Source organism: Nesoenas mayeri (genome assembly GCF_963082525.1).
Source record: "Nesoenas mayeri genome assembly, chromosome: 16".
NCBI classification, from domain to species: Eukaryota; Metazoa; Chordata; class Aves; order Columbiformes; family Columbidae; genus Nesoenas; species Nesoenas mayeri.
In genome coordinates this window covers 3,255,022-3,280,449 of record NC_137562.1, presented here as the reverse complement: position 1 = coordinate 3,280,449, position 25,428 = coordinate 3,255,022, and the positions used below count along the sequence as shown (strand labels likewise).

Below are 25,428 nucleotides of genomic sequence, written 5' to 3'. Positions count from 1 at the left end.
GCAGTGTGATGGGAGCATTGGCTCCTTCAGCCCTCTCCATCCCACGGTGCTGGGGATTCACGGCGGTGGAGCCAATTGTGACACAAGTGTAGACATGTGGAATAAACTCTACAACTCAGGATGAGTTACAAAGCAAGTATGTGCAAGGGGATCACTCCCAAAGCTTGCACACCATTTTTGTGCCAGTTAATTCATACATACTCATGCTGTTTCTTAGAGTGGGCAGTCATATTACAATTAGCTCCCCAAAATCATTTTAATATGCCCACCCCTTGTCGCGCATGCGCACGGCTTCCTGCTGGTCATCGATCAGGGTCTTCGGGCTGAAGTAAGCAGTCTTCCTTTTGATGGACTTTCATAAACCCTTGCTCTTTGGCCTGGAAACCATTTGATACATGACTCCTTGTCATGCTTTGTTGCTTAGTTTGCTTCACACCAGGATGCAGTTAAGGCTGGATAGGTGATCTTCTTTAAGTTCCTCTTGAAGGCCCTATTTCTGTTAGTTAAGCCAATCACGTTGCATACATTATTAACCACAATCGAGTTACACAATACATTGCCGTCTACACAATACATTTCTCCTCAACCGTCTATCAGTGTTCACCTGTCCAAAAGGGATTTGTACCAAAGTGCACCTGTGCAAAGAGCCACAGCCTCCAGGCACGAAACGTTCTGTACAATCAGAGGAAGAACCTTGACTGAGTAACTGCAGTTTTATTAGGGGATGACGTTTATTGTGCTCTGAGGGATCGCTCCTGGCTCACGTATCTGTCAGCAGAAGCGCATCGCCCGTGTTTCGCCCTGCTCTGTCAGAATTGCAAACCGTAGCTGGAGCGTGTGATGCTGTCCACACTGAGGACATCACTAGGAGTTCCTGGGTGTCCCAGGCAGCTGCTTTCCTGCTTTGGAATCAGTAAAAATGTGGGTGTTGACTCAGACACTTTTCTGGGTTTCAGCACACAAGGTGGATCTGAGGTGACTCAAACAGCTGAGACCACCTGTATGTTCAGTGTCTGCTTTCCATGCCTTTTCAGACTTGGGCATTAATTTAAAGACTGTCTCATTTTTTGAGGTAGTGTGTATGAATGGGAAGGTCAGAAATGCTGTTTGCGACCCGTGGTCAGTCCCACAGCACCTGGGGAGGGTGCTTTACACTATTCTGGGTGTATCTCTGCTGTCATCATGTCTTGGTGTCGGCTGTTACTCCGTTTATGAACCATTTCTCCCATCAGCACGTGTTTGACCACACTACATTGGCATCGCCATGGGATCATGTTCTGTGCCAAGAAGGGACCGACACAAACATCCATTCCCTACTTGCAGAAAACTGACAGATAACTGTCAGAGCATGAATTATTTTCATTATTGAATCTGGGTTTAGGCCATGCCATCCAACACGAATAGGGGCTGAAATGGTCCTGACACACAGCACCTTATATGATGTGTGTGATCTGTTGTCATTGAATACTGTCTCCAAAAAATGATCTCCAGCAAGCTGAAGTCTCCGGATAATAACTGAATAGTGAGGCAAGGCAGAATTAAAAAGTGACTTCAGGTACCTCTGTCTGTCTTTTGTTGTTCATAAGCAGGGAAATGTTTCTCGGAGGTGCTGACCTGCTTCTACACTTTGGTTGTCCCTGGTAGGTGGCAGCGTCACTCTGAACAGCAAAGAACTGTAGTGTCCTGCTTTATGTTGGACGCTTCCTTAAGGACAGCTGCCCCACCAGTGGTTTTGTGTGGTGTCTGAATTTGAGACAGTGTTGAGGTGTTTTCTATTAAACAAGCTGTATTAAGTAACCCTATTGCAAAATAAAGATCATACCTCTTTTCTGCATTGTGTTTAGACCATAAACTCGCAGTGAAATTACTGAGCTCCTGTTCTGTGCAGACTGATTGGGGTTTTGGAGGAGGTTGGTTCTTGGTGTCTGTTTTGTTTCGAGGGAGTTTCTCAAGGACTATTTGCAGTCTGACTTGAAATACACTCAGCAGCTTGAATAAAGGGGTCTTGAAGAAGTTGGTTTTGGAGGATGCAGGAGCTTTTCAAATCCATCTGGTCAGGGCAGGGCCTTGCTTACGTGCCAGTGCTGCTTTACACTAGCATTCAAAGGTAATTCAATTTAATTCGGGGGGTTTTGTTTGTTGGTTTGGTTTGGTTTGTTTGTTTTAGAAAAAAGAGGGAAAGGTGTATGAAGCTGAAGATCAACAACTTCCATTTACTATGGAGAAAACAATGTCTGACTTGGATCAGGAGCATCAGAGAGTCGCAGTGATCTGACCAGCAGCTGTTCCTCTGTGTGCAAGTTAGGGGAGGATTTCACTTCTAAATTATCTTAAAGAGGGTCAAGGAAGCGATGGGATGCAGTTCTGCCTCTTGCCCTGTGTTTGCTGAGTTTGGGCCTGGCCATTTCGTATGGTAAAATTATTGCCAAAGTGAGAAAGAATCAAAAAATGAGCATCATGGCCTTTTTTGCAGCCAGGAGACACCGCCGGGTGCGACAGGAGGGTCTGAACAGCGAGCTCTGCGGTCCGTGCCTTGGAAAACCAGCCCCATGCATTCAGGAGCTAAGGAAGGCCAGCCTGAGGTTAGCTCAGCTGTGACCAGCCCCACCTGGCGCTCCTGTGCTGACTGTGCCAGGATGAGGCCCTGGCAGAGCAACAGAGGTGATAATGTGTTAATACTGCGGAAGCCAGGCTTGGACACACGTTTTCCATGCCCCTCGGAGCAGCTCTTTTAAGCTGCTCCAGCTTGTGTTTGTTCCAGCGCCCTCCTGACAGCTCTGCCGGCAATGGCTGAGCTGCCTTGTGCAGCACTCGTCATTGTGTATGAGATATTTATGTCTGAGCTTATCTTAACGCTTCTGTTACTTGTAGCCACGTCTGTAAGAGGTGAAAGTCTGTAGTTACACCGATACGGGCTGGTCTTACACTGTCAGAGTGTCGTGGTTTAACCGCAGGCAGCAATACAACCACGACAGCCACTCGCTCACCCCCTCAACGGGAGAGAATCAAAAGAGAAGGGAGAAACTTGGATTGAGATGAACACAGTTTAATAAATAACTAAATACTAATACAGTTCTAGTAAACATATATATATATAAAATAGAAATAGAATATAAAATAAAAGATACTCAAGGCAATTCCAGATGAACTCCATCCACAACTGAGCAGCCATTCCCAGCAAACCACGCCTGGTCCTAAAGCCGATCCCAGAGAGAGAAACGAGAGGAAAAAGGCAGAAAAGCCCAGAGGCTCTGCAGGGTGGCAAAGGCCGGGCTGAGTGTCCTGACCCAGCTCCCCCGCTCGACAGCAAGAGCAAGCAGGCAAGAAAACAGAAGAGCCCCCAACAGCCGGACTCTTTCTATAGGAAACATGATGCTAATGGGATGGAATACTCTTACTGATCAATCTGGATGTCAGTTAAGCTCTGCCCCATCTCTGTGAGCAGAGCTTGGCGTGTCCTTGGTCTCAGAGCAGAGCAAGTAAAAACATTAACTCTGTTCTGGGTGTTATCTGCTTGTTCTCAAACTGAGTGCAAATAATGAGCTATGGAAAAGAAAGGTTTCTAACTGCAGGAAGAAAATTAACCCATTTTCAGTCAAACCAGCACACAGCTCCTGGAGCCAGCATGACGTGCAGGAGCAGCCAGGGCAGTGAGCTCCAACAAACCCGTGTCAGCGCTCAGCACCAGCACATCTGCTGACAAAAATACGCTTCTTTACCAGCAGGACAGGATTCCTTCGGGAGGATTCCCCTCCGCTAACGCGCTTTCACAAGCAGCCAGGGTGCTCATTATCGGGGTGTTTACCCCGGGAGCGCTGGCATGTGAAAAGCCTGTTGTTGATCCCAGGTGATGCTGGCAGCGCTTGCTGCTGCTGGGTTGATACAGATGGTTCCTTCTATCTTCATTAAACCTTTGATCCGGGGTCTTTTGGATCTGAAGTGCCTCTCTTTAAATAAGGCGCTTTGCCAGTGACATCAATACAAACAGGCAAGAGGTATTATTGCACGCACCATTTTTCAGGAGAGCTGAGGGCTGAAGTGTATAAATCATTCTCTGCTGTATTAGAGGTAAAACTTCCTTGATCCATGCCCCATTTTTTAAACACATTAACATGCTGAGGAGCTCCAGAGCTTCCATGAACTGGTGCCTTTTCTCCCATTCTGGGTGTATGAATCATCTCCTGTGGGTCACAGCCCCAGTTCTGCAATGATGGATAAAATCAGGGATCAGATCACTAAACTGGAAAGAGTTCCTCATCCTTCTCATCAAAAAGGGGTTAATGCTTTGTAACAATAGTAATAAAAAATCCTTTGCCTGAGGATGCAGTCTGTAAAGCTGATCTGCTTGCTGTATCTAATTCAACACTCCTGCTTTCCCTTATGTATTTTCTGATTAAAAGGACCTATATCACAGATGAATGTGTATACCTGTATCTTAATTATAAAAGTGATCTGAACAGTTTACACTTCCTTACCAGTATGCGTTTAATGAACTGCTGCTACACTTGCTCAAGGAAAATCCATGATATTGGCCATGAAAGTCGTTGTTTCCTTTCTTGGATAAATTCTATAAGGAAAAAAAAATGTTCAGTTGTAGTTAAATATATTTTTCTTTTGATTGGTGACACTTTCAATAATTGGAGAATTTTTTAGTAGATGCGTCTTTCATGTCTTTTTTTACCAAGGTTGTGCTGAATCCCGTAACACTTTGTGTTCATTTGCGTGTCGTGCCCACTCGGTGTAAATAATGAGCCATTGCTTGGCAGAACACGGCTTTTCTTGTGGCGTGCATCGAGGAGGGACATTAAACGTGGCTCTTTGCGAAGCGCTGACGTCCTGTTTGCAGTTATGTTTTGGTTCATTTACGGTAGCTCCAGAAATAGCCTGCCCTATTTGTAGTTGTGCTGCGGTCTCTAAAATATTCAGTGCAGATGTGGCTCTGGATGCAGCGGGGAAAACAACAGCCTCGTTAGTTGGGAAATGATGGAGGTGGCTGTGGGAATTGCAAATACCTGATTATGTGGGTGAGGTTGGTTTATGACCCGGTTTGTTGACGGTGGAAGCTGACGGATGCCCCCATGGTCTGACCGGTCTCAGCAGCCGCCCCCGTGGGGATTGTCCCCCCGACACCCACAGTGTCAGCGACTGCTGGCGGGAGCCAGCGGCTGCACTTGGAGATCACAGAGTCACAGATGGTTTGTGTTGAAGGACCTTCCCAGCTCCCCAGTGCCCCCCTGCCATGAGCAGGGACATCTTCACCAGCTCAGGTTGCTCAGAGCCCCGTCCAGCCTGGCCTGGGACGTCTCCAGGGATGGTTCATCCACCACCTCTCTGGGTACCTGGGCCAGGCTCTCACCACCCTCAGGGGAGACAATTCCTTCCTCATGTCCGGCCTGAATCTCCCCTCTTTCTGTTTAAAGCCCTTGTCCTGTCATTGCACGCCTTTGTAAAAAGTCCCTCTCCGGTGAAATTCTACAGTTAACATTGTAAGTACTAACTTGAATTATTTAGGATATCATATAATCTCTTTTCTGTATTTGTTTACAGACTTTGATTTTTTGATATATATATTTATAACAGAATGTATTTCTAAATTCCTATTCTGTTGAGGGTTATAGTCTGCTGATGAAAATGGACACTTTATATTATAAGAATGCATATTTCTGTGAAGTACTGAATATGTCTGGCCCCTCAGTTCCATCAGGACAGGGAACTGCTGGAGAGAGTCCAGCGCAGCCACCAAGATGCTGCAGGGAGTGGAGCATCTCCCGTGTGAGGAAAGGCTGAGGGAGCTGGGGCTCTGGAGCTGGACAAGAGGACACTGAGGGGGGACTCATTCCTGGGGATCAATATGGAAAGGGGCAGTGTCAGGAGGATGGAGCCAGGCTCTGCTGGTGACAACCAGTGACAGGACAAGGGGCAGTGGGTTCACACTGAAACACAAAAGGTTCCACTTAAATTTGAGAAGAAACTTCTTCTCAGTAAGGGTGATGGAACACTGGCCCAGGCTGCCCAGGGGGTTGTGGAGTCTCCTTCTGTGCAGACATTCCAACCCGCCTGGACACCTTCCTGTGTAACCTCATCTGGGTGTTCCTGCTCCATGGGGGGATTGCACTGGGTGAGCTTTCCGGGTCCCTTCAACCCCTGACACTCTGGGGTTCTGTGTGTGAATAACAATACAATCTCTCTGTTCCGTTTACTCCTCCGTTCCCCTCCGTCCCCGCCGCTGCCCCCGCGGCCCCGGCAGGGGGCGCACACGGCTCTGGGCGGGGCAGCCCCAAGCCCCGCCCCCCTCAGGGCGTGCCTCGGTGACGTCACCGCGCCGCTCCGCCGCAGCCGCAGCTCAGGCCGCCGCCACCCGGAGCCGCCGCCGGCAGCCGCGCCCGGCCCGGCCGCCATGCCCTCGGACCGGCCCTTCAAGCAGCGCCGCACCTTCGGTGAGCCGGGGCCCCGCGTCCCAATGCCTTCCAGAGCCACCCGCCGCCGGGCGGGCGGAGCCTCGGCCGCTGTCGGTGTCCGCCGGGCCTCGGGAGGGGGGTCGGGGCGGCGGGGCTGCGGTGATGTCACCCGGGACAGCGGCCCCGGGGCAGCGGGAGCCGGAGGACGGGCCGTGCCCCGCGGCGATGGAGCCTCCCCTGCCCCGCGGCGGCCCCGCGGCCGCTCTGTGTCCCGGCACACGATCCCGCAGCGCCCGGCCCGCGTTTGCCGAAATATTGATAGCTGCGCTGGGCACCGGCCACCGCGGTGTCCCCGGGCAGAGCGGCCCGGGCAGCGCACACCGCTCCCCAGCGCGCTCCGTGCTCTGTAAAGCCGTCATCGCAGGTGCGGGGTGAGCGGGCCGGGCGGCGGTGTCGCACACAAACGGTGTTTGCTGAGCCGCCGCCCGCCGGGGTCCCGGCCGGTGGGTCCCCTCGGGTGACGAGGGTGGCTGGGGGGGTGCTGGCTGCGGGGGGTCTGGCATCTGCAGGCTGAGAGGGTAAATATTGTTGTTTCACTCTTGCCCTGGTTCCAGTCCTTGCACTTTGACTGTCAGAGCACAATGAGCTCTTCAAAAATTACCTCCTGTGCTTCTCGTTTCGTTAGCATTGGAGTAGTTGTTGTTCCAAGAATTGGATACACCCTCCCTTAATTGTTCTTGAGGCCTAGAAGAGTTAACGATCACATCATGCCATCCCTTTGTTTAATGTACATGTGGTGGGAAAACTCCAATGACAAAGGATGTCACCAGAGGAGCTACCAGATTTGATTGCCAGAGCTGATAGTGAGATCAGACAAAACGTCGGCTGCTGTTTCTCTTGACCTTTGCCAGCTGGCGCTGGGAAAGGTGCATGTTTCTGGCAGGTTGCACCCCAAAGAAGATACTGGTTGAGCCTTACTGCCTGAATAATGCTGAAATCAGTGTATTCATGCCAAACAAAGGCTCATTTTGTGTCAGATACTGTCCAGATGCAGGTGAGGGCGTTTCCTATGTGAGTTTTAAAATTGGAGCGTTTTCCTGCTGAACTGCCGATCCCACCCCTCGCTGCTCTCTTGGAAACTGTAAATATTTGGTAATTCATTGGCACAACCCTTCCGGCCTTGAATGCTTACCCAGCCCGCTCGTGCCGCAGCGACCGAGCCAAGTGAACTTGCACAAACAGGAATAAAACGAAGTCTGAGTGCCCTGCAGTACTTGCTTGCGACCCCACTGTGCTCTCTTAAGCTACATGTTAAAAGCAGTAAAGTCCCAAATTAAACCCTTAGTAACTACCTACTGCTGAACTGGTGAGAATCAGCTTATTATGGTCAGGAGGAGTCATTTGCCTTTGCATGTTGCTCAGGCTCTTTATGAGCCAGAAGGAAAACAAAATCCGCGGCTCGGAGTAGCTGAGAGAAAGCAGGATTAAAATAGCCCAGGAGGGAAGGGGGGTGAGGGGGTTTGGGCTCCTGTTTCTGTGTACTTTCCTCTGCCCTTTCGCTCTCTCAGCTGACTGGTCCGCAGAGCTCGGCGGAGGGAGGAGGAGGAGGAGGAGGAGGCCTGGCAGCCCACACGCTTGCTTTGGGTCAGGGCTGGAATCGCTCAGTTGGAGAAAGTAAATACAGCTTGTTTTTGTCTTCAAATCATTACACAACAGGAGCAGGAAGCGATTGTTTACAATGCAGTTAGAGAGGGCTGATGGAAAACGTCGCCAGTGACACTGTACCCTCAGAATGGATTAATTTATAAGGCTTCAAAACTTTATAGGAGTGGAACGGTTCCAAAAAAACAGAGAAAAGGCAGAGTCAGGAACATGACGCTTTACTAAAGGCACCCAGGCTCCAGTTTCACGGCAAGTGGCTTGATTAGGTCTGGTCTGCCACCCCTTGCTGGAGGTTCTGCTTTCCTTCATGTGTGTTTTCCCCCTGCTTGTGTTTTTGAGGTTTGTTTTTCCATTAATATCTTCTGCTTCTTCATCTGCCTTGTCTTGAGCTTGTCCTGAATAAAATTTCGACTTCTATTCATCGTCGTTCAGGGCTTGAAAAAGGGACTGGCTGGGAAACGGCTGGGGTTTGAGCCAAGGGGTGCTGGAGGCACCTGTGCTGCCTTCTCCTGTCATCTGCTGTGCCATTAGTGGTGAGAGGGGACGCTCTGTGACCTGCTCCATCCTTGGCACATCTGCAGCTGAGCATCTTCGGTCTGGGTGCAGAACCCTCTGCTTCCACGTGCTGAACCTGACTGTGGACAGAGGCGGCTTCCTTCTGCAGATCAGATCATTGCAGGGGTCCAAAACAATTCCCAGAACAAAGCTGTGGTCACTGTCAAAGGAACAGGCAGTCCTGGCTGTTGCACAGCCTGACGACACCGATGCGCTTCCCGTAAAGAGGACGAGTCCTTTGGAGCGTTGGGCAGCGCTCGTGCCTCCCTCTGTTGTTGAAGTGGTTGTTTTGAACTCGCGTGGCTGCCAAGAGGCGTCAGGCTTTGCGTGGAGCCGAATTCCCTCTCCTGGCTCTGGGGAAAAGTGGAGCGTTGCCTTCTCCGGGGACTCATCTGGTGTAAGGCAGCCATGCTGGTACCCACTGGAAGATCAACAGGGGGATGAATTGTCAGTCTCGCACGTAACCCTGTGCTTGTCATAATGGTTTTGTTTATTGGTGGCTTGGAAAAGCATCTTGGTCTTGATCTGAGGTTGGTTAATGCGTCAGCTTGTCCTCATACTCTGTGCTCGGGGTATTTGTGCTCCAGCAGTCGTGCTTTAAGAACTGTGATTCCTTTAAATGAGGCTGTGGCTGCAAATTGATGCTTAGCTGCCCGTGTCTGGTTGTATTAATTACTGAGGACATTCTGTGACATGATTTGATATGGGGTTAATTATCAGCATTGAAGAAAACATTAGTACAAGAAGAACTAAACAAACATCCAGAACAAACGCCAGCCAGACATGTAGACCACTGATATTGAATTTTTTGTTGTTATTCTTTTATAGAACAAAAGCTTCTCTCTGGCAGCCAGGAATAATAAAACCTCTGTGTCCTTTGTTTGGTACTTAATACTTTCTCCACTACAAAAACTCGAGATATCCCCCTGAGCCAGAAGGGTGGAGACGGCTGAATTTGGGAATCCTGATCCTCAGTCATCGAGTGACAGCCCGGTCACCTCCCCTGGCTCTGGCTTCTGTGGTCAGTCCTGGGGGGGATCGTGGTCAGGAGAGTCACTCAGGAGGATTTCTGGGGTGTCACCCAGCTCGTGTGACATTCTGTGCTGTGTGAGCACCCCGACACTGTGCTCATGCAGTTGTTTGCTGCCTTTTGTCTTCAGAAGCAGGTTTGGAAAGAGGCTGTTAGCAAGAATGAAGGAATAAATTCAAGACTCCTGTGTCTGGCACGTCTACCCACACAGGCCCCGCAAATCTGTGCATGTCCCGGCGTGTTTGTGCACAAATAGCAATGACCCGGGCTGTGCGAGGTCTCACGTGTGTGCTGTTCTGCATGGAAATACAGTTCTGTCAGGGGCGCCAGTTCTTGGTTTGAGCAATTCCAAGTGTCCCGAGTAGTTCTGAGAAATCTGAGCGTGTTCCTGCTGTACTGGACGCTCATAAATGTGAAGGTTGTCGAAACGGAAGAAAAGGTCAAACAGCAGCCAGAGGGAAGCCCTGGCCGAGGACGGTCTCATACGCAGGGAACTTGCTGTTCTTTCTCCAAGGCTGGTGAAACTGCGATTAAACATTGAGCAAAAAAACAGGTCCTTATCTGGACTGCTGATGTAAATACTCTGTATGCCACCCAGACGTGGCACAGAAGGTATTGCCCGTTTGCCCGCTGTGCTCGGGAGGTGGAGGGAGCTGGAAGGCATGTTTTAATCTCTTTGAATGATGGGGGTCCAGTGCTCATCCTGCCTGGCCCGCGGTGGGGCTGACATGGTACGTGCAACCAGAGAACAAGTGTCTTGACACGGATTTAGACTTCACAGTTGTCGTGTGGCTCTGCTTAGTCACGAGCTGAGCACTTATCCTGGGTTTGCCAGCTACAACTGCTCATTCCTGGAGCCAGGCTTTACATCATACGCAGTTCAATTTGGAAACTGATTTAAAAAAGCAACAATGAAGGTGGTTTGTGTTTGTCTTTTAAAATCCATTTTCAAGCTGTGCTCTGGAGCCCAGAAAATTGGGAACTGATGCAAATGAAGGGTGCTGAGGTCCCTCTGCAGTCACGGGGCTCCAGGAGCCGGGTGTTCAGAAATCCTTCCAGACACTGCACATCTTGCAGTGAAGCAGTGACAATGTCATGGACAGTCATGCAGACACGTCGTCAGGTGCTCCGCGTTCACATTGGTAACACCTGCCTGTGACAGTGGAGCATCAAGCTCTATGTACATCATGTTACAGAGACACAGTTTCTATCAGGCAATAAGTTCAAAACAGTGTAGTTTTGGACCTGAGTCATTCATCCTGTCTGGACCCCTAGTTTTGCAGACAGAAGTAAAATATGACTAGCGATCAGAATTGCTGTCAGGTTCCTGTGACACTGCTGTAACCTGGGACAAGATCCCTTTATCAGCAGTGAGGATGTTTTTTCTTGGGCGAGTCTGTCCTGCTGTGGGAGTCTGTCCTGCTGTGGGAGTCTGTCCTTGCTGCTCCCGCAGTGTCACTGCCCCGAGATCAAGCTCTCCGGCCCTAGGCTGGGACAGGTCAGCTGTTGTGTGTGCCGTGACACATCCACAGGGCTGTGTTTCCTGATGGTTACAGGCGTCTGGCCTCAGGGTGGTGTGATATTACAAAAATATTTATTGGTGTTCATCTGGAATGACCTGCATAACTTGCCTGTGTTTTCAGCTGTTGCCAGCTCATCCCAGACATATCCTGATTTCAAACCATCCAATTCCTGCTCTCCTTGCAGAAAACCTCTTGGAGAGAGGACAGCGTCCTAGTGACTCTCTTCCCTGGGACTGACCAGAGAATCACAGAATGTCCTGAGCTGGAAGGGACCCCCAAGGCTCATGGGGTCCAGCTCCTCTCCCTGCAGTGACACCCCCACAGGTCACCCCGTGTGTCTGAGGACGTTGTCCAGTCTCTTGAACACTGTCAGGTTGGGGCCGTGACACCTCCCTGGGGAGCCTGTTCAGTGTCTGGCACCTCTGGGTGAAGAACCTTTTCCTCATGTCCAACTGACCCTCCCCTGGCTCATCTTCTGCCGTTCCCTGGGCTCTGTCACTGGGCTGTGGCGCCCTCGGTGCCATGGGCATCTGCACCCGGAGCCCTGGGACAGGGACTACAGGGAGCGGCAGCAGCTCCTGGCTGAATTTCTGCTCTCTGCTTTGCTTTCCACACACAGCTCTTCCTCAGCTCAGGAGCTGTTGACCTGGTACCACATTGATGACATTTCCAAGTGGTGGTTTTTCTTCATTATGTTTTCTTGACAGTGTTCCTGTTGGTCGCAGGCTGCAGGACTGGTCGTAGGGTCCATGTGCTCCCCCAGGGCAGCACCGGTGCCTGACCAGTGTTTGTCTATCGTCTCCTGAAAAATGCTGTCCCTTATGCAACGGTGCTGTTGGAGAATTTACCATGTGTTTTCCTTCTGTTCCACCATCTGTATGTTTTGTCTGATTAAGCTCTTTTGCATCCAGACCTCTCTTCTCATCCTATATCTGCATGGTGTGCATCACAGCAGAGACCTTGCTCCTGTGGCCAGGCTTCCTGGGCACTGCTGATAAAAAAAGGTTAATGCTTGGGAAATCTGGCTTAACATTTTCTACTGTTCTCCTTGACTATGGCAATGATTTCATCCTGCATTGCCTTGGGATACATTGTGTGCCCATATCTTTGGGAGGGACCTCAGTCAAGAAAACAGCTGAGATTCTGGTGTTTGGGGCAATTTGTAACCTTTGCTTTTGGTACTTAACAGTTGAAACAGCAGTTGGAGGAGAAATAGGCAATTTTCCTGGCATATGCAATGCTACGAAAATACCCCTGTCTTTCAGTAGGCCCAAGCAGTGAAATTTTGCAGGGAATAACCAATAAAAAGTGAGCTCTCCCATCACGGCACTGGGAGAAGCCGGCGCCTCGTGGCAGGTGTGCGGTGCCCACACCGGGAGCAGGGGCGATGCTGCTCCCTCTGTGTGTGGTTTGCTGGTCTTTGCTCAGCTCCCTCAAACCAGCAGCTGGCTGCAGCCCCTGCATCCCCTCCTGCTGGAGTCCCTGAGATGCTGAAATAAGGTGTGGGGTTTTACTTCTCCTTGCAGCGAGGAGGGGCCAGAGAAAAACAATGTAGGTATGGATGTGGTTGTGTAAACAGTTCTGGTTCACGTTACATATAGGCTAAGGATTAACTACAGCCAGGTGCTGCAGAAAAGAGGGAAGTCTCAACCTCACTTAGCACAGCTATAATTTGGGGGAGCTGCAGGAGAGCAAGGCTTGTAAAATCAGATGTGTCATGTATGAAACATGAGTGTGCAGCCACTGCTGGCAAAAGGGTGAAGGGAGTGTTACCTGTCTGCGCTTGGGCACTAGGCTGGCACCTCTGAAAGCATCTCTGAAGTGCCCTTTAATGGTTTCTCTTTATTCTTCTGGCTTAGGTTAGACTACATATGCATTAAATTACAGGTGGTATATAAATTCCTTGCTGTGTGATGTTGAAGGTGCTTTCATGAGACACAGGATCAACCTCCAGCTCTCACTGCAGGCTGAGAAGGGTGTGGGTGACCATTCCCTGTTTCTTGCAGGAGATCTGCAGTGCCTGAGCTGCTGTGTGCACAGAAGTGACTCTTGTGCAGGGTTTGATGCAGGACAGCTTCTCCTGATTCCTAAGCCTGCTTCTCCAGATCTAGGATGGGATCGAGTGTGCTCCTTATCAGAGTGTCAGATGTCCTGGAAATTTCTTTCTGAATCTTCAGGCTCCTGAGCAGCTGAGGTGGGGTTGCTCCCGACTGCCTTCCTGAAGGAAGTGTCTGAACCGGGCAGAAGCAGCAGTGCAGGGCTTTAGGTGCTTGTGGTTGCAGTCACACTCAGCAGCTGAAGGGATTTGCTGGAGCAGATCAGCATCTCCTGCCATTGCATTGTGGTAACCTGCAAATCAGCCCCTTCCTGCAGGGTCCACTGAGATTAGGAACGGCTGTGAAAGCCCTGGCCCATCTGACCAGAGCAACCGGGTCCTGGGCACGTGGCAGGTCTTAAAGAGCGGGAGCTGCCTCTGTGCTCCATCACACTTGAGGGTTGTTGAGGGCATTATCACCGGTGGCTCGTTGCCCTTGGCTCCTGCTGAGCATAGAGTCTGCAAGACCTGTAAAAAAATGTGCTGGAGCTGCAGCCTGTGTCTGAGGCACCTGCAGTCTGCACCCTGTGGGAGACAAAGGACTCTGCTTTCTGGGGTGGGATCCTGAGCCCCGGGTGTGTAGCTGGATAGATGATGGACCGTTTCATTCTCTGTGTGGTATCTTTTTCAGTGTGATGGGCAGGGGACACCTTGGGTTCCTTCGTGGAAGCAGAGGTGGTGATTGATGTCTGGCAACCTTGTGCTGGAGTTGGTGACGCTGCCAGGGAGCAGTAGAGGGTGTCAGGCATGTGGCTGCCCTTTGGCAGTTGGACACAGAACCCCAGGATGTCAGGGGTTGGAAGGGCCCTGGAAAGCTCATCCAGTGCAATCCCCCCATGGAGCAGGAACACCCAGATGAGGTTACACAGGAAGGTGTCCAGGCGGGTTGGAATGTCTGCACAGGAGGAGATTCCACAACCCCCCTGGGCAGCCTGGGCCAGTGTTCCATCACCCTTACTGAGAAGAAGTTTCTTCTCAAATTTAAGTGGAACCTCCTATGTTCCAGTTAGCACCCATTGCCCCTTGTCCTGTCCCTGGTTGTCACCGAGAAGAGCCTGGCTCCATCCTCCTGACACTGCCCCTTTCCATCTTGATCCCCAGGAATGAGTCCCCCCTCAGTGTCCTCTTGTCCAGCTCCAGAGCCCCAGCTCCCTCAGCCTTTCCCTGGGGTTATTGACATGACTAGCCATGATAACATGCAAAGGCTGCACATTTGCCTTCTGCAGACATAATTACCTGGAATTGTTGGGGCTTCTTTTGTGAACAGTCCTGTGACCCTACAGGGAAATGCATGATGTGTAGGAAGTTCATCCATGTGGCCATCTGATAGTGTGGAGAGACAGGACAGTGTGGTTGCTGAAACTGGACAAAGGAGGCAGCAGTGAGGGCTCACAGCTCTCTGCAGGCTCTGCTGTGCCCGGCAGGTCTGAGCTGCCTGCAGTACGTACCTGGACAAGTGTTGTCCGCTCCAGCTCCAATCTCCAGCCTTTCAGACGCTCTGTCCCGCTGAAGCTCGGCTGCAGTGAACCCGTGGGAGCCCTGCAGAAGGGGACTCACAGTCCTGGCTGGCTCCCCAGGCTGGGTGCTGCTCCTTGGGTGCTTGTTGTCCCCATGTCCTCGGCGTTCCTGCGGAGCCTTTGCTGTCCCAGCATCACGTGCAGTACTGATTTCTCCTTGCTGATTGAGACCTCAGGGGAAAGTTGTCTGTATCACAAGGATGACGCTGGATGTCCTGAAGCATTGGATAGGGTGAAAAGGAAACATGAGGAGCTACATTTTCACTCGTAAAACCCAAAACAGATATGCCCAAATTTTCCATGAAGTCCAAATAATCTTGCTCTGTCCTGATAGCCATGGAGTCCTACGGAAAAAAGGTCTGGCAATTCCGAGCAGAGGGATATTTTCCTCTCAGAGGAGACAGAAATGGTGCTTAAATCTTCTGTGATGTGGTGATTTTGTAGTCTTGTGTCCTCTAAAGAAACTCCAGTCTCTTCCCAAAGTAATATCTAGCCAAATTCAAATTATAAGCATTAAGGTTTTACTGAGTGGTTAGAGGGGAACTGCACAATGTTTGTGGGGAGAAAACACACTGGAACACGTGCATTTATCCTGCTGTACTTGATCCTAGTGGGTGATGAGAGCTGGGCTGTATGGAGCCAGGTTTGAAGCGGCTGCTGCCGCAGTGACTGTGAGTGATGGGATGATCCAGGACAGACCCTGTGATCCCCAGATCTTGCATTTCTGCTTACACGTTGGCCTTCACTCTCAGTTTTACTTACTGTGATCCATGAAACTGCCTCCCCTGGGTACTGCAGAGGGGCCATTGTAGGCTCTGAACCCTTCGCAGGTGGTGGTGATGTGAGGGAGGCGATGGTTTGTGGCACAGAGCTGCTCCTGGCCCTGGGACGGCTGCTTCCCCGGCTTTGTGCCGCTGTGAGCTGTGGAAAGCGGAGGGCTGGCTCTCTGGTGGAGCACTGGGAGGGCACTGAAATTCTCCTGCAAGCTCCAAGAGCATACAGGATTTATATGTGTCGGTAAATGTGAACTCTGGAGGAAAACAGGTTACAAAGTGTGAGAACAACTGCATCAAAAAATCTTTTAGTCTGTGGCTAATCTTGCTGAAGTTTTCACAGAACCCCAGAATGTCAGGGGTTGAAGGGCCCTGGAAAGCTCATCCAGTGCAATCCCCCCATGGAGCAGGAACACCCAGATGAGGTTACACAGGAAGGTGTCCAGGCGGGTTGGAATGTCTGCACAGAAGGAGACTCCACAACCCCCCTGGGCAGCCTGGGCCAGGCTCTGCCACCCTCAACCCAAACAAGTTTCTCCTCATCTTTAAGTGGAACCTCCTGTGTTCCAGTTTGCACCCATTGCCCCTTGTCCTGTCACTGGTTGTCACCAGAAGAGCCTGGCTCCATCCTCCTGACACTGCCCCTTTCCATCTTGATCCCCGTGAATGAGTCCCCCCTCAGGGTCCTCTTGTCCAGCTCCAGAGCCCCAGCTCCCTCAGCTTTTCCTCACACGGGAGATTTCTCTAGCAGTATGTCAGGCCAGCAGCTGTTGTATCCACTCTGCAGATCTGTGACAGTGAACGAGTCCTCCTTGGCAAGGTGGGTTGGTTTTGGACTGAGGCGCCGTGCCAGGTAGTGCTTGAAAGCGCACAACAGGCAGAAGGAAACGGCTGGAGCCCAGCGCCAGCTGGAGCATCATCTCTGGGAGGCGGCCAGGAGACACAAAGGACTTCCAGGGCTGGGACCCTCAATCTGTTCTGCCGCTCGGCACTGATGATCGAGGGCTGTATTTGCTCAAGGTGGATTTAGGAATACGGTTTTGTAATCCTTATGGGCTCGTTTAAGTCATTTGGTATCTGTGTGTGCTGCCTGCATTTATGGCTTGGGGGATGGTTGCGGTCGTAGGAAGCCATGAAGGTGAAGCTGACACCTCACTGACCATCTCACTGCTGTGAAACATTCAGAAAAGGCCTGGACAGCATTTGTATTTCTTTTGCAATGTCTGTCAGAGTAATTTCACTGCTTGCAGGGTCGTTACCTCGTTTTTGCCTGAACTAGTGCAGCCATGTGTTTCTAACATCATTTCTGTACTTCTTGCTTTCCAGCGGATCGTTGCAAAGAAGTACAGCAGATCCGAGAGCAGCATCCAAACAAAATCCCGGTAAGTTATCTTTCTCACTGTTCTGCATCAGACTTTGTGCTCCTGAGCCCTCTGTGCTGCTGGATAACCAGCCATGGAGCTTACAAAGCTCTGCTCCTCAGAATCAACACCAGACGCTCTCCACAAGCCTCCAGCACCCTGTGCATGCTGGTGCTCAAGAGCAGACCACATTGTCAGCAGTGCAAAATAGAATCTTTGTGTTAAGCTCCATGCCTGCCACAGAGGCAAGGAACCAATTTGATCCCAAACTTACTTGCAAGCAGGAGAAAACTCTGCAGTGGTGTTTGTTGTTGTTGCTGCAGTAGCTACTTGACTTTTCCTGGATAATATGCTAAGGATTTCTCTGCATCTGCCCAGGGAAAGATGTGTGAGATGATCTTTGTTCTGTTGAAAGCAAAGAGACTCTGTTAGGGTGATTCATACCACAGCCAAATGGTTGTATATGTAGGTGAGACTCTGAATTGTCTCCAGTTCTTCCTTCCAGTTCTTCAGGCCTAATACGCTGCCCTGCTCTTTGGCTGTGAGTGTGCTTTAAATACCCCAGCTGAGTATTGGCCTCTCTTCCTGGGAAGATGGAGAGGTGACATACTCAGGGCTTGCTCATTAGTAGTTGCAATACCATAGCACATATAACCAAAAAATGGAAAGTGTTGCTAGTTCAGCTTGCTCTCCACATTGGATGCACATCAGTCTTGTCTTTAAAATGCGTACAGCTCCTCCGTGTTTAGCCTTCAAGGCTTAACGCCTCACACTGCTCTTTGCACACACTTGTCCATTCCTGCCTCGCTCTTCTTTTCATTTTAGCACAACATCTACTAGCAAAAAGAATTCTTTCTCTTCTTCTCTTCCACCAGCAGTGTGGTGTCCATACCAGTGTGTGCATCATCTGCACATTTAACCACTGCTTTTAACGTGGTTTTCATGGCATTAGGCTTGCTCTGCATTTCTCCAGAGCTGTGGCTGAGCTAATTATAATGCCTTAAGGCTCTAGCAGTAAGGACAGGCTAGAAGTAAGTTGTACATAGAATATACGTGCTATGGGGAGGTCACAGTCCCCAGTGCAGGGCTGTCCCATGCCTGCAGCTGATGGGAAATCATGGATGTGGGAGATTTGGGTGTCTGGGTGCTCGCTGAGCTTCACTGGCCGCTGTGCTTGGGCTGTTGCCATCAGATGCATCAGGCTGGGAAGGAATTGAAGGTGCGCCCAGGGCCTGACAAGTTCTCAGCTGTGGTAGAAGTTTGAATGACATTAATTTGAAACACACAAACAAACAAAAAACCAACTGAAAACCACACCACATTTTGTTGCTATGGTATTTTTTTTTTTCGCAATGAGAAAATCCTTTGAAAATGCCAAAACCCAGGATATCCCTGCCTGACCAATGAACAGTTACACCTCTTATAGGGAAAAATTGAAGGTTCAAGACAATCAGTCCTTTTGTCTTGAAAACTAACCTCTAATTGGTTCAAAATATGCCACTATAGGTAATTTACTGTTCTGGTCACAATTAGTAACTTAATATGGATGCAGAGTAATAGAATGGTATAAGGTGTGAACTGTGGAGTTGTCATATGCAGGGACAGGAGTTGGACTCTGATCCTTGTGGGTCCCTTCCAACTAAGGACATTCTGTGATTCCATGATGCACACACACGTATCAAGTGCCTGTACACAGATGTGTGTTGCCTGGGAAATGAGCAGAAGGAGCCCGGGCGCTGCATCCACATGCAGAATTTCACCAGTGTTACTGAAACGTGCTGGGAGGGCTCCCACAGCTGGAGTGCCCTTTGCGTTGGGGTCCAGCAGCAGGTGTCCCAGGAGAAGGGCCTGGCCCAGGTGTGGAGGGCTGGGGAGGTTCAGCCATTGCAGAGACCGGAGCCCTCCCACACCTGCTCCACTGGCCTCTTTGTTCAGAGCGTCCCGAGTGCCAGCCCTGTGAGAGGAGGAGGGACTCAGCTGGACCCGCAGCTTTGCTTCCCTGGGCTGACCGACGTGACAGGAGGATAAGTCTAGCTGCAAGTTCTACTGGAGCTTAAATAGAACAGGGAGGAGAGAAGGGTGTTGAAGGCCATGGGAAGCCCAGCACTGTTGGTGTCCTTGGTGGCTCTAAAGGCCTGGTCCCCATTGGCTCCTGACACCAAGTTTGCTGCTGTCTCTTCTCTTTTACATAGCAAAGCTTCTGCAAGTCCCTGTATGCAGTTTTCGGTGCTCGGGCTGTGAGCAAATCCTCGTAGTGCAGAACGGAGCACAGTGTGGGGGATGGCCGTGGGTCTGCGCAGCGCAGGCAGGTGGGCTGTAGGGACGTCTTGGTCTTCTGTGAAAGGCAGGAACTGTGTTTGCCAGGAGCCTGGCTTTGTGGAGAGGCACTTGGAATTAGGTGAGGGGTTTGGGGTTTGACCCGGCAGCCCAGGAACAGTCAGGGAGAATGGCCCGGGTCACCCCCTTGTTGTTGGCAGAAGTCACAGCAAGCAGTGCTGCAGCTGCTGCCCTTCTTCTTGCATCTCCAGTTTCCCCTCAGAGCCCTTGGGTGAGTCCCTTTTTGCTTTGACAGAAGGCCAGGAGGATTTGCAGAGTGCCTGGCCTGGCTTTGTGCCCAGGGATGGGCATTTCTCTGCTGTTTCCATGGAGGTGCTTCCAGGGCAGGCTTGGGGGGAGGCTGTGCCACACACACCTGGGGGGCCGGTGTGGGGACAGAGCGGGTGCTGTGTCTGGCTGAGCCCACCGGACACAAAGCAGTAGATAACCTGGACCCTGCCTGAGGTGTGGAGTTCTCTGCTTGTGTTTGAAGGGAAATCACAGAATGGTTTGTGTTGTAGGGACCTTCCCAGCTCCCCAGTGCCCCCCCTGCCATGAGCAGGGACATCTTCAGCAGCTCAGGTTGCTCAGAGCCCCGTCCAGCCTGGCCTGGGGTGTCTCCAGGGATGGTTCATCCACCACCTCTCTGGGTACCTGGGCCAGGCTCTCACCACCCTCAGATGCAACAGTTTCTTCCTCATGTCCGGCCTGAATCTCCCTCCTTTAGTTTAAAACCATCACCCCTTGTCCTATCACAACAGGCTCTGCTCAAAAGCCTGTCCCCATCTTTCTTATTGGCCCCTTCTAAGTACAGAAAGACCGCAGTAAGGTCTCCCAGAGCTTCTCTTCTCCAGCTGAACACCCCAGCTCTCCCAGCCTGTCCCCAGCAGAGCTGTTCCAGCCTCGGATCATTTCTGGGGCTCCTCTGGCCCCTCTCCAGCATCCCAGGACGCCTCACTGGCCCATGTGCTAAGGAGAAAGGCAGGACCTAGGGGCTCCTCTTTGAGCAGTCAGAGCAAGCAGATTCCTGCCTTCTCGCTGGGACCTCCATACACAGCCTCAGCAGGTGCTTCAGTAATCGCCTTCTGCACTGTTAGATGATAGCCCAAGCTTATGTCTGCCCATCGCCCTCTCCTGCTGGCAGCGCCAGTGCCCTCCTGGAGCCTGCTGAGGACGAGCTGCAAGCTCCAAGCCAGCTCTGGTGAGCTTTGGGGAGTCTAAAATCACTGGGGAGCAGCTTGTGCTGGGCAGCAACAGGAGCAAACCATTTTCCAGCACTGTAATAACAAATTCAGTGAGGCCTGATGAGACTGTCCTGCTCAGAGGGTGTGTTAGGGCAGAGCCACCTCTCATGCTGATGGGGAGGCTGATGGCATCTCTATTAAATTACATGATCAAAAGCTCCTCTGCACACCTTCAGAGGAGCACAGAGAAGCAATGATGGGTGAGGGAGCCCGAATAATGCCCTGCCCTGGCACAGTGGTGGATGGAAACCCAAATTACAGGCTTGGAGGAAGGCACAACCTTCTGTGGGCGCCTGCAAGGGCTGTTGCAGGGAGCTGCAGACCCAGTGTCCAGGGCTGACACGGCTCGAGATGGACCAACACCCGAGCACCGTTTGGGATGAGGACTGCCAGATCTGGCCCCATTCCCCATCATAATCCCTTTCCACCCCTTCAGACTGGCCCCAGAACAAGGATTGAGGTTACAAATGCTGCCCAAGCCCCCTCTGCAGTGGGACCGGGACCCCAGGCTCTGCCCATTCCACCTGTGCCCAGCTTGTGTTATTTCTGTGGTGGGTTCCCAGTGCAAGAGCAGATGTCCCGCACTGAGGAGCCCCCTGGCCTGCGGCAGCAGCTTGGAAGAGGATACGGGATGGGAGGTGGCTTTGTGTACAGGCCCTGCGGCCACAGGGATGTAATATTAGCATTTGGTCATGCTTTTCCCTCCAAAGCTAGACAAGAACTTTTTGTCCATTGGCCACCTGTTCCCATAGCTGGGTTACCCAAATAGCAGCTCATCTGGAAACAGAAACTCTTGGAGCCGTTCTGCCTGCTCAGGGCACAAGGCAGCTGCTGCTTTAACAGCCATGACATCCCTTTCAGCCCCTTTCTTGGACTAATTGAGGGGCTTTTCTTTGTGGGATGGAACTGGCTGGTAATCGGAGACATCTGCTTCTCTTCCTGCTAGATACAAGAGAGAAATGAGGCGTAGCCCAGGTGCACGGGCCCTCTGTGCGTGTAAAGGTGTGTGCACAGCTGCTGCACAGCCACCCTTTTGTGCAAACGAGTGTTAAAACCTCGAGGTCTGGCTGTTGTCTCTGTGTTCCCCAGTGGCCGGAGCTGTTGTGAGTGTCCAGCCCCTGAGACTGTTCACCTCCCTACAGCCAAAATACTCCTTGTCCAAGTAAGGCTTACAGTAGGGCGGTTCTGCTTGTCTTTGTCCTTTCTCTGCCCACCCCTGGAGGGAGCAAGGGATGCTAGGAGGTTGGTAGGGGCATCCTGATGCATGATTTAGTCTGTTACAGAAAAGTATTGTTTCATCAGGTCCCCATCTTGCAAAAGGGGCTGAAGGAGCAGTATGTGGCTTTCCCTGTTGGTTGGTTGGTTGGTTGGTTGTTTCCCTCTGGCACTCTCGCTTGTTATCAAGAGGAGACACGGCCAGTGTGAGAAAGCATTGGTGGACTCGTGGGGTCCTTCGTTTGCTGCTTGTCCAGCGCTCAGACTCTTGGGTTTTGTCCGGGGTGGGTTCTTCAGAGCGCGTTTAGGTGCAGAGCTCTCAGCGCGGCAGCTCGTACCCTCCCTCAGCCGGGAGCTGCCTGTAGCGGAGCTTGGTCCATCTCGGTGGACCTTGAGACCATCCGTGTGGTCTGGAGAACCCGCGGAACATTCCCAGCTCACTGGTGATACCACATCCCAACCAGAGCGTCTGATGTGCCTTTGGTGTAGATGGGCAGCAGGAGTTGCGTTGCTGCTGATAGAGAACAGTGTGTCACCAGACGATTAAAGGAAAGGCAAATCTGTGTTCCCAGAGGTTTGACTGATCCTTTCGGCTCCAGAGAGCCATCTTCTGGGGATCCTGATCTCTGCACGCTGCTCCATCCCTCCACTGTCCGAGGGCATGTGCAGTGTCCCGTATATTTTTGGAAAAGACCCAGGAAAATGATTTATGGGAACTCCTTGCCTTATAGTGAAACATAATGTTCAATCTCAACTCAGAGAGGATGATGAACTGATTAGTATAGAAGTGTCTTTCTGTAGAGAAAACAACTGGGTACTGGAGAGAGTCAGAGTATCACTGTCATGGGAACATATTGAGCTTTATAAATCATATCATCACTTACTTACCACCTTGATTCTTAGAATACAAATAGTACATTTCCAAGCTGTTTTAGAATAGCAGTTGTAGCTGTTGGCAGACACTCCTTAATGGAAGAAATTAATTAATTATAATAGCAGGAAAACTGAACAGAAATCCATGTTTAGCCATTTCAGAATGTAGGTTTGGTAAGAGCTTTCCCAAGCAAGACCTCTTGCAGGGGAGGACAGGCTGGGCTGTCCCCATGGTGCCACCGTTGTGGCATACGGGAGAAGTGGCCATGGGTTTCTGATCTGCTTTGGAGTCAGTGCGTCTGAGCGTTAGCACGGGGGCTGTGACTGGTGAAATCCAACCTCTCCCTTTCTGAAGGGATGCTTTGGGTGGCTTTGCAGCGATTTGTAAGAACTGCTGGTTTGGGAATATCTGCAGCTCTTCCTGAGCAAACAAGGTGATGCCGAACGGCAGCAGCACAGAGCTGTGCCACAGAAGGGAAGGCAAACGTGAGTTCAGCCCTTAGCTCAAGCCAGCAAAACCTGTGGTTTTGGTCAGTCTGAAAGTGATATTACGATGCACCTCACTCCTCTTGTGGGTCTCCTGCTTGTTGGGAGGTGCAGCTAAATCAGTACCCTAACACCTACTGCGTCCCAGCCAGCCAGAGCAATGGTTCGCTTGTCTTAGGTGCTCTCCACCATGTGGCTCAGACAGACAGATGACTCTTTGGTGACTCTTTGCCGAAGAGCTGTCTGCAGCCAACCAGGTGGTCACTGCTCATGTCCTTTCTTTTGTTTTCCTGTGAGGGTGAAGCCAAGTGGGGCCTTACCTCAACTTTTTAACTTGTACTAGTTTGATTTGGGTTTGACCTTGAGGGCAGTGCCTGGGACACGGTAAACTCTGGCTAACCCTACCGTTGACTTTCTCCCCAGGTCATCATCGAACGCTATAAAGGGGAGAAACAGCTCCCAGTGCTGGACAAGACCAAGTTCCTTGTCCCAGACCATGTCAACATGAGTGAATTGGTCAAAATAATCCGGTGAGTGGGGTGGCCCCAGCTGGCATGCCGAGAACCTGGGCACGGAGTGGTGGGCGAGGGTGAGGCAGAGGCAGCTGCTGAGGGTGGGGATGGGGACATGACAACCACAGCATCCTTGTGTTGTGGTACAGGGGGCTGGAGGGGGCAGGTTCTTCACATCTGGTGAAGGACTGTGACCTCTCCCTGCCAGGGACACTCCATGAGCTGATGGGGCGACCCCAGTGCCCTTCTCTCGTCCGTCAGCTCAGATGGAAGAGGCTCCTTGGCTTTGCCCTTGCCACCAGTGCTTGGAGAAAGGGGCTTTGCAGAGTCCCAATTCATGAGGCCACAGAACCCCGAGCAGCTCAGCTGGGCTCATAGACACCATGTTCTGGCTGTGCAGGCCTGGTCCCACGTGAACAGTGTTGCTGAGGGAGGCAGAACTTGCTGTCATGGTGCGTGCCCGGTGGGCTGACCCCAGCCCTCCTGCCCTTGTCCCCACAGGCGTCGCCTGCAGCTGAATCCCACCCAGGCGTTCTTCCTGCTGGTGAACCAGCACAGCATGGTGAGCGTGTCCACCCCCATCTCGGAGATCTACGAGCAGGAGAAGGACGAGGATGGCTTCCTCTACATGGTCTATGCATCCCAGGAGACCTTTGGCTACTGAGGCCTGCTGAGAGGTGGCATGTGGAGACAGATGAACTGTGGCACACGGGCCCCGGCTTTGGAAGACGACACAACCAGAGGCTCACGAGAGGGGGGCTGTGCTGACCCCCCTTCCCTCCCTTCCCTTCCCATCACCGAAGAGGCTCGTGGCGTGTGGTGGACTAGCACAACCCTTCAGCTCTGTGTACATTAGTCCCGCTCCCTCCACACACACGCACCCACGTGCAGACACCCAAGCGTGCACGTGGGGCCTCAGCTCCCCGTCCCGTCCCCTCCGTGTCACCCCAGCTGCTCTCGCTGTGCTCCGTGGCTTTGTAACCCACTGCCAAGACAGTCCGGCCGGTGATGGAGAGGGGACAGGGCACTGTCGCCTTCGCTGGCAGCACAGGGAGAGCCGCCGCTCCTCCGACACACTAACAACGGGCAGGAGGGCTGCAAAAGCAGCAAACAGATGTTACCATTGCTCCCGACTTTTAATTGATTTTAATTACACCCATATCAGATTCTTGGTGCTACTGAGTAGATGTAGGCGTCTCTATAGGACTGTGGATAATGTATATCCTTTAGATTTATTTTATTGGGTTTTGTTTGTTTGTTTGGGTTGTTTTTTTGAGGGATAGATTGGAATGGGGAGAGGGGGTAATCTTTCCTGTATCTGTAGGTAAATAAATCAGGCTTCATTGCACTTTAAAGCATAGTAGATGTCAGAGTGGAACTTAATTTATACAGGTCGCCATATAAAGTGCTGCTCCTCTGTTGACAGTTGTACCTAGATTGTCTTATTTTTTGGGGTTTTTTTAGTAAAATTGGTTTCCTTTCTGTCTCCCCATTGCATGCAACTTTACAGTCTCAGTGTGGCAAAGAGTTTGCTCAAGGAATGTACTGATTTATACTTGCTATGTTCCCTTTCCTGTTTCTCATGTATTATACCAAAACAATGTATATGATAAAATCCCACCCAGTTTAATCTATACAAAGGTATATATATATAAATATATATATAAAATAAACATAAATTCAAGTCGTGTCTTGTAGGAATGTTCTGTTCCCATCTCACTGTCTCCGTTCATGTCCCTTGTACCAAGTCAGAGCGCTGTGTGTTCCCCGTCTTCACTGGTGCATTTTACGCCCGCCCAAGATGTGGAGCTGGTTAGTCCCAGCTGTGCCAAAGGCAACTGGCTGGGGTTGAGGGGCTGCAGCAAAGG

At 51.1% G+C, this 25,428-nt stretch overlaps 1 protein-coding gene across 2 annotated transcripts; it reads left to right on the top strand.

Moving 5' to 3' along the window:
* Nucleotides 1-6,335: 6,335 nt before the first annotated feature.
* Nucleotides 6,336-25,237, top strand: MAP1LC3A (microtubule associated protein 1 light chain 3 alpha). 2 transcript variants are annotated; one of them, XM_080354483.1, is made up of 4 exons: nt 6,336-6,437; nt 16,880-16,935; nt 23,472-23,578; nt 24,062-25,237. In XM_080354483.1, the coding sequence occupies exons 1-4, from the start codon at nt 6,398-6,400 to the stop codon at nt 24,222-24,224; spliced, it is 366 nt and encodes a 121-aa protein (XP_080210609.1). In that variant the 5' UTR covers nt 6,336-6,397; the 3' UTR covers nt 24,225-25,237. The 2 variants fall into 2 exon arrangements, with proteins under 2 accessions (XP_080210609.1, XP_080210608.1); XM_080354482.1 differs by lacking the exon at nt 6,336-6,437 and adding an exon at nt 6,554-6,822.
* The last annotated feature ends 191 nt before the right edge of the window (nt 25,238-25,428 follow it).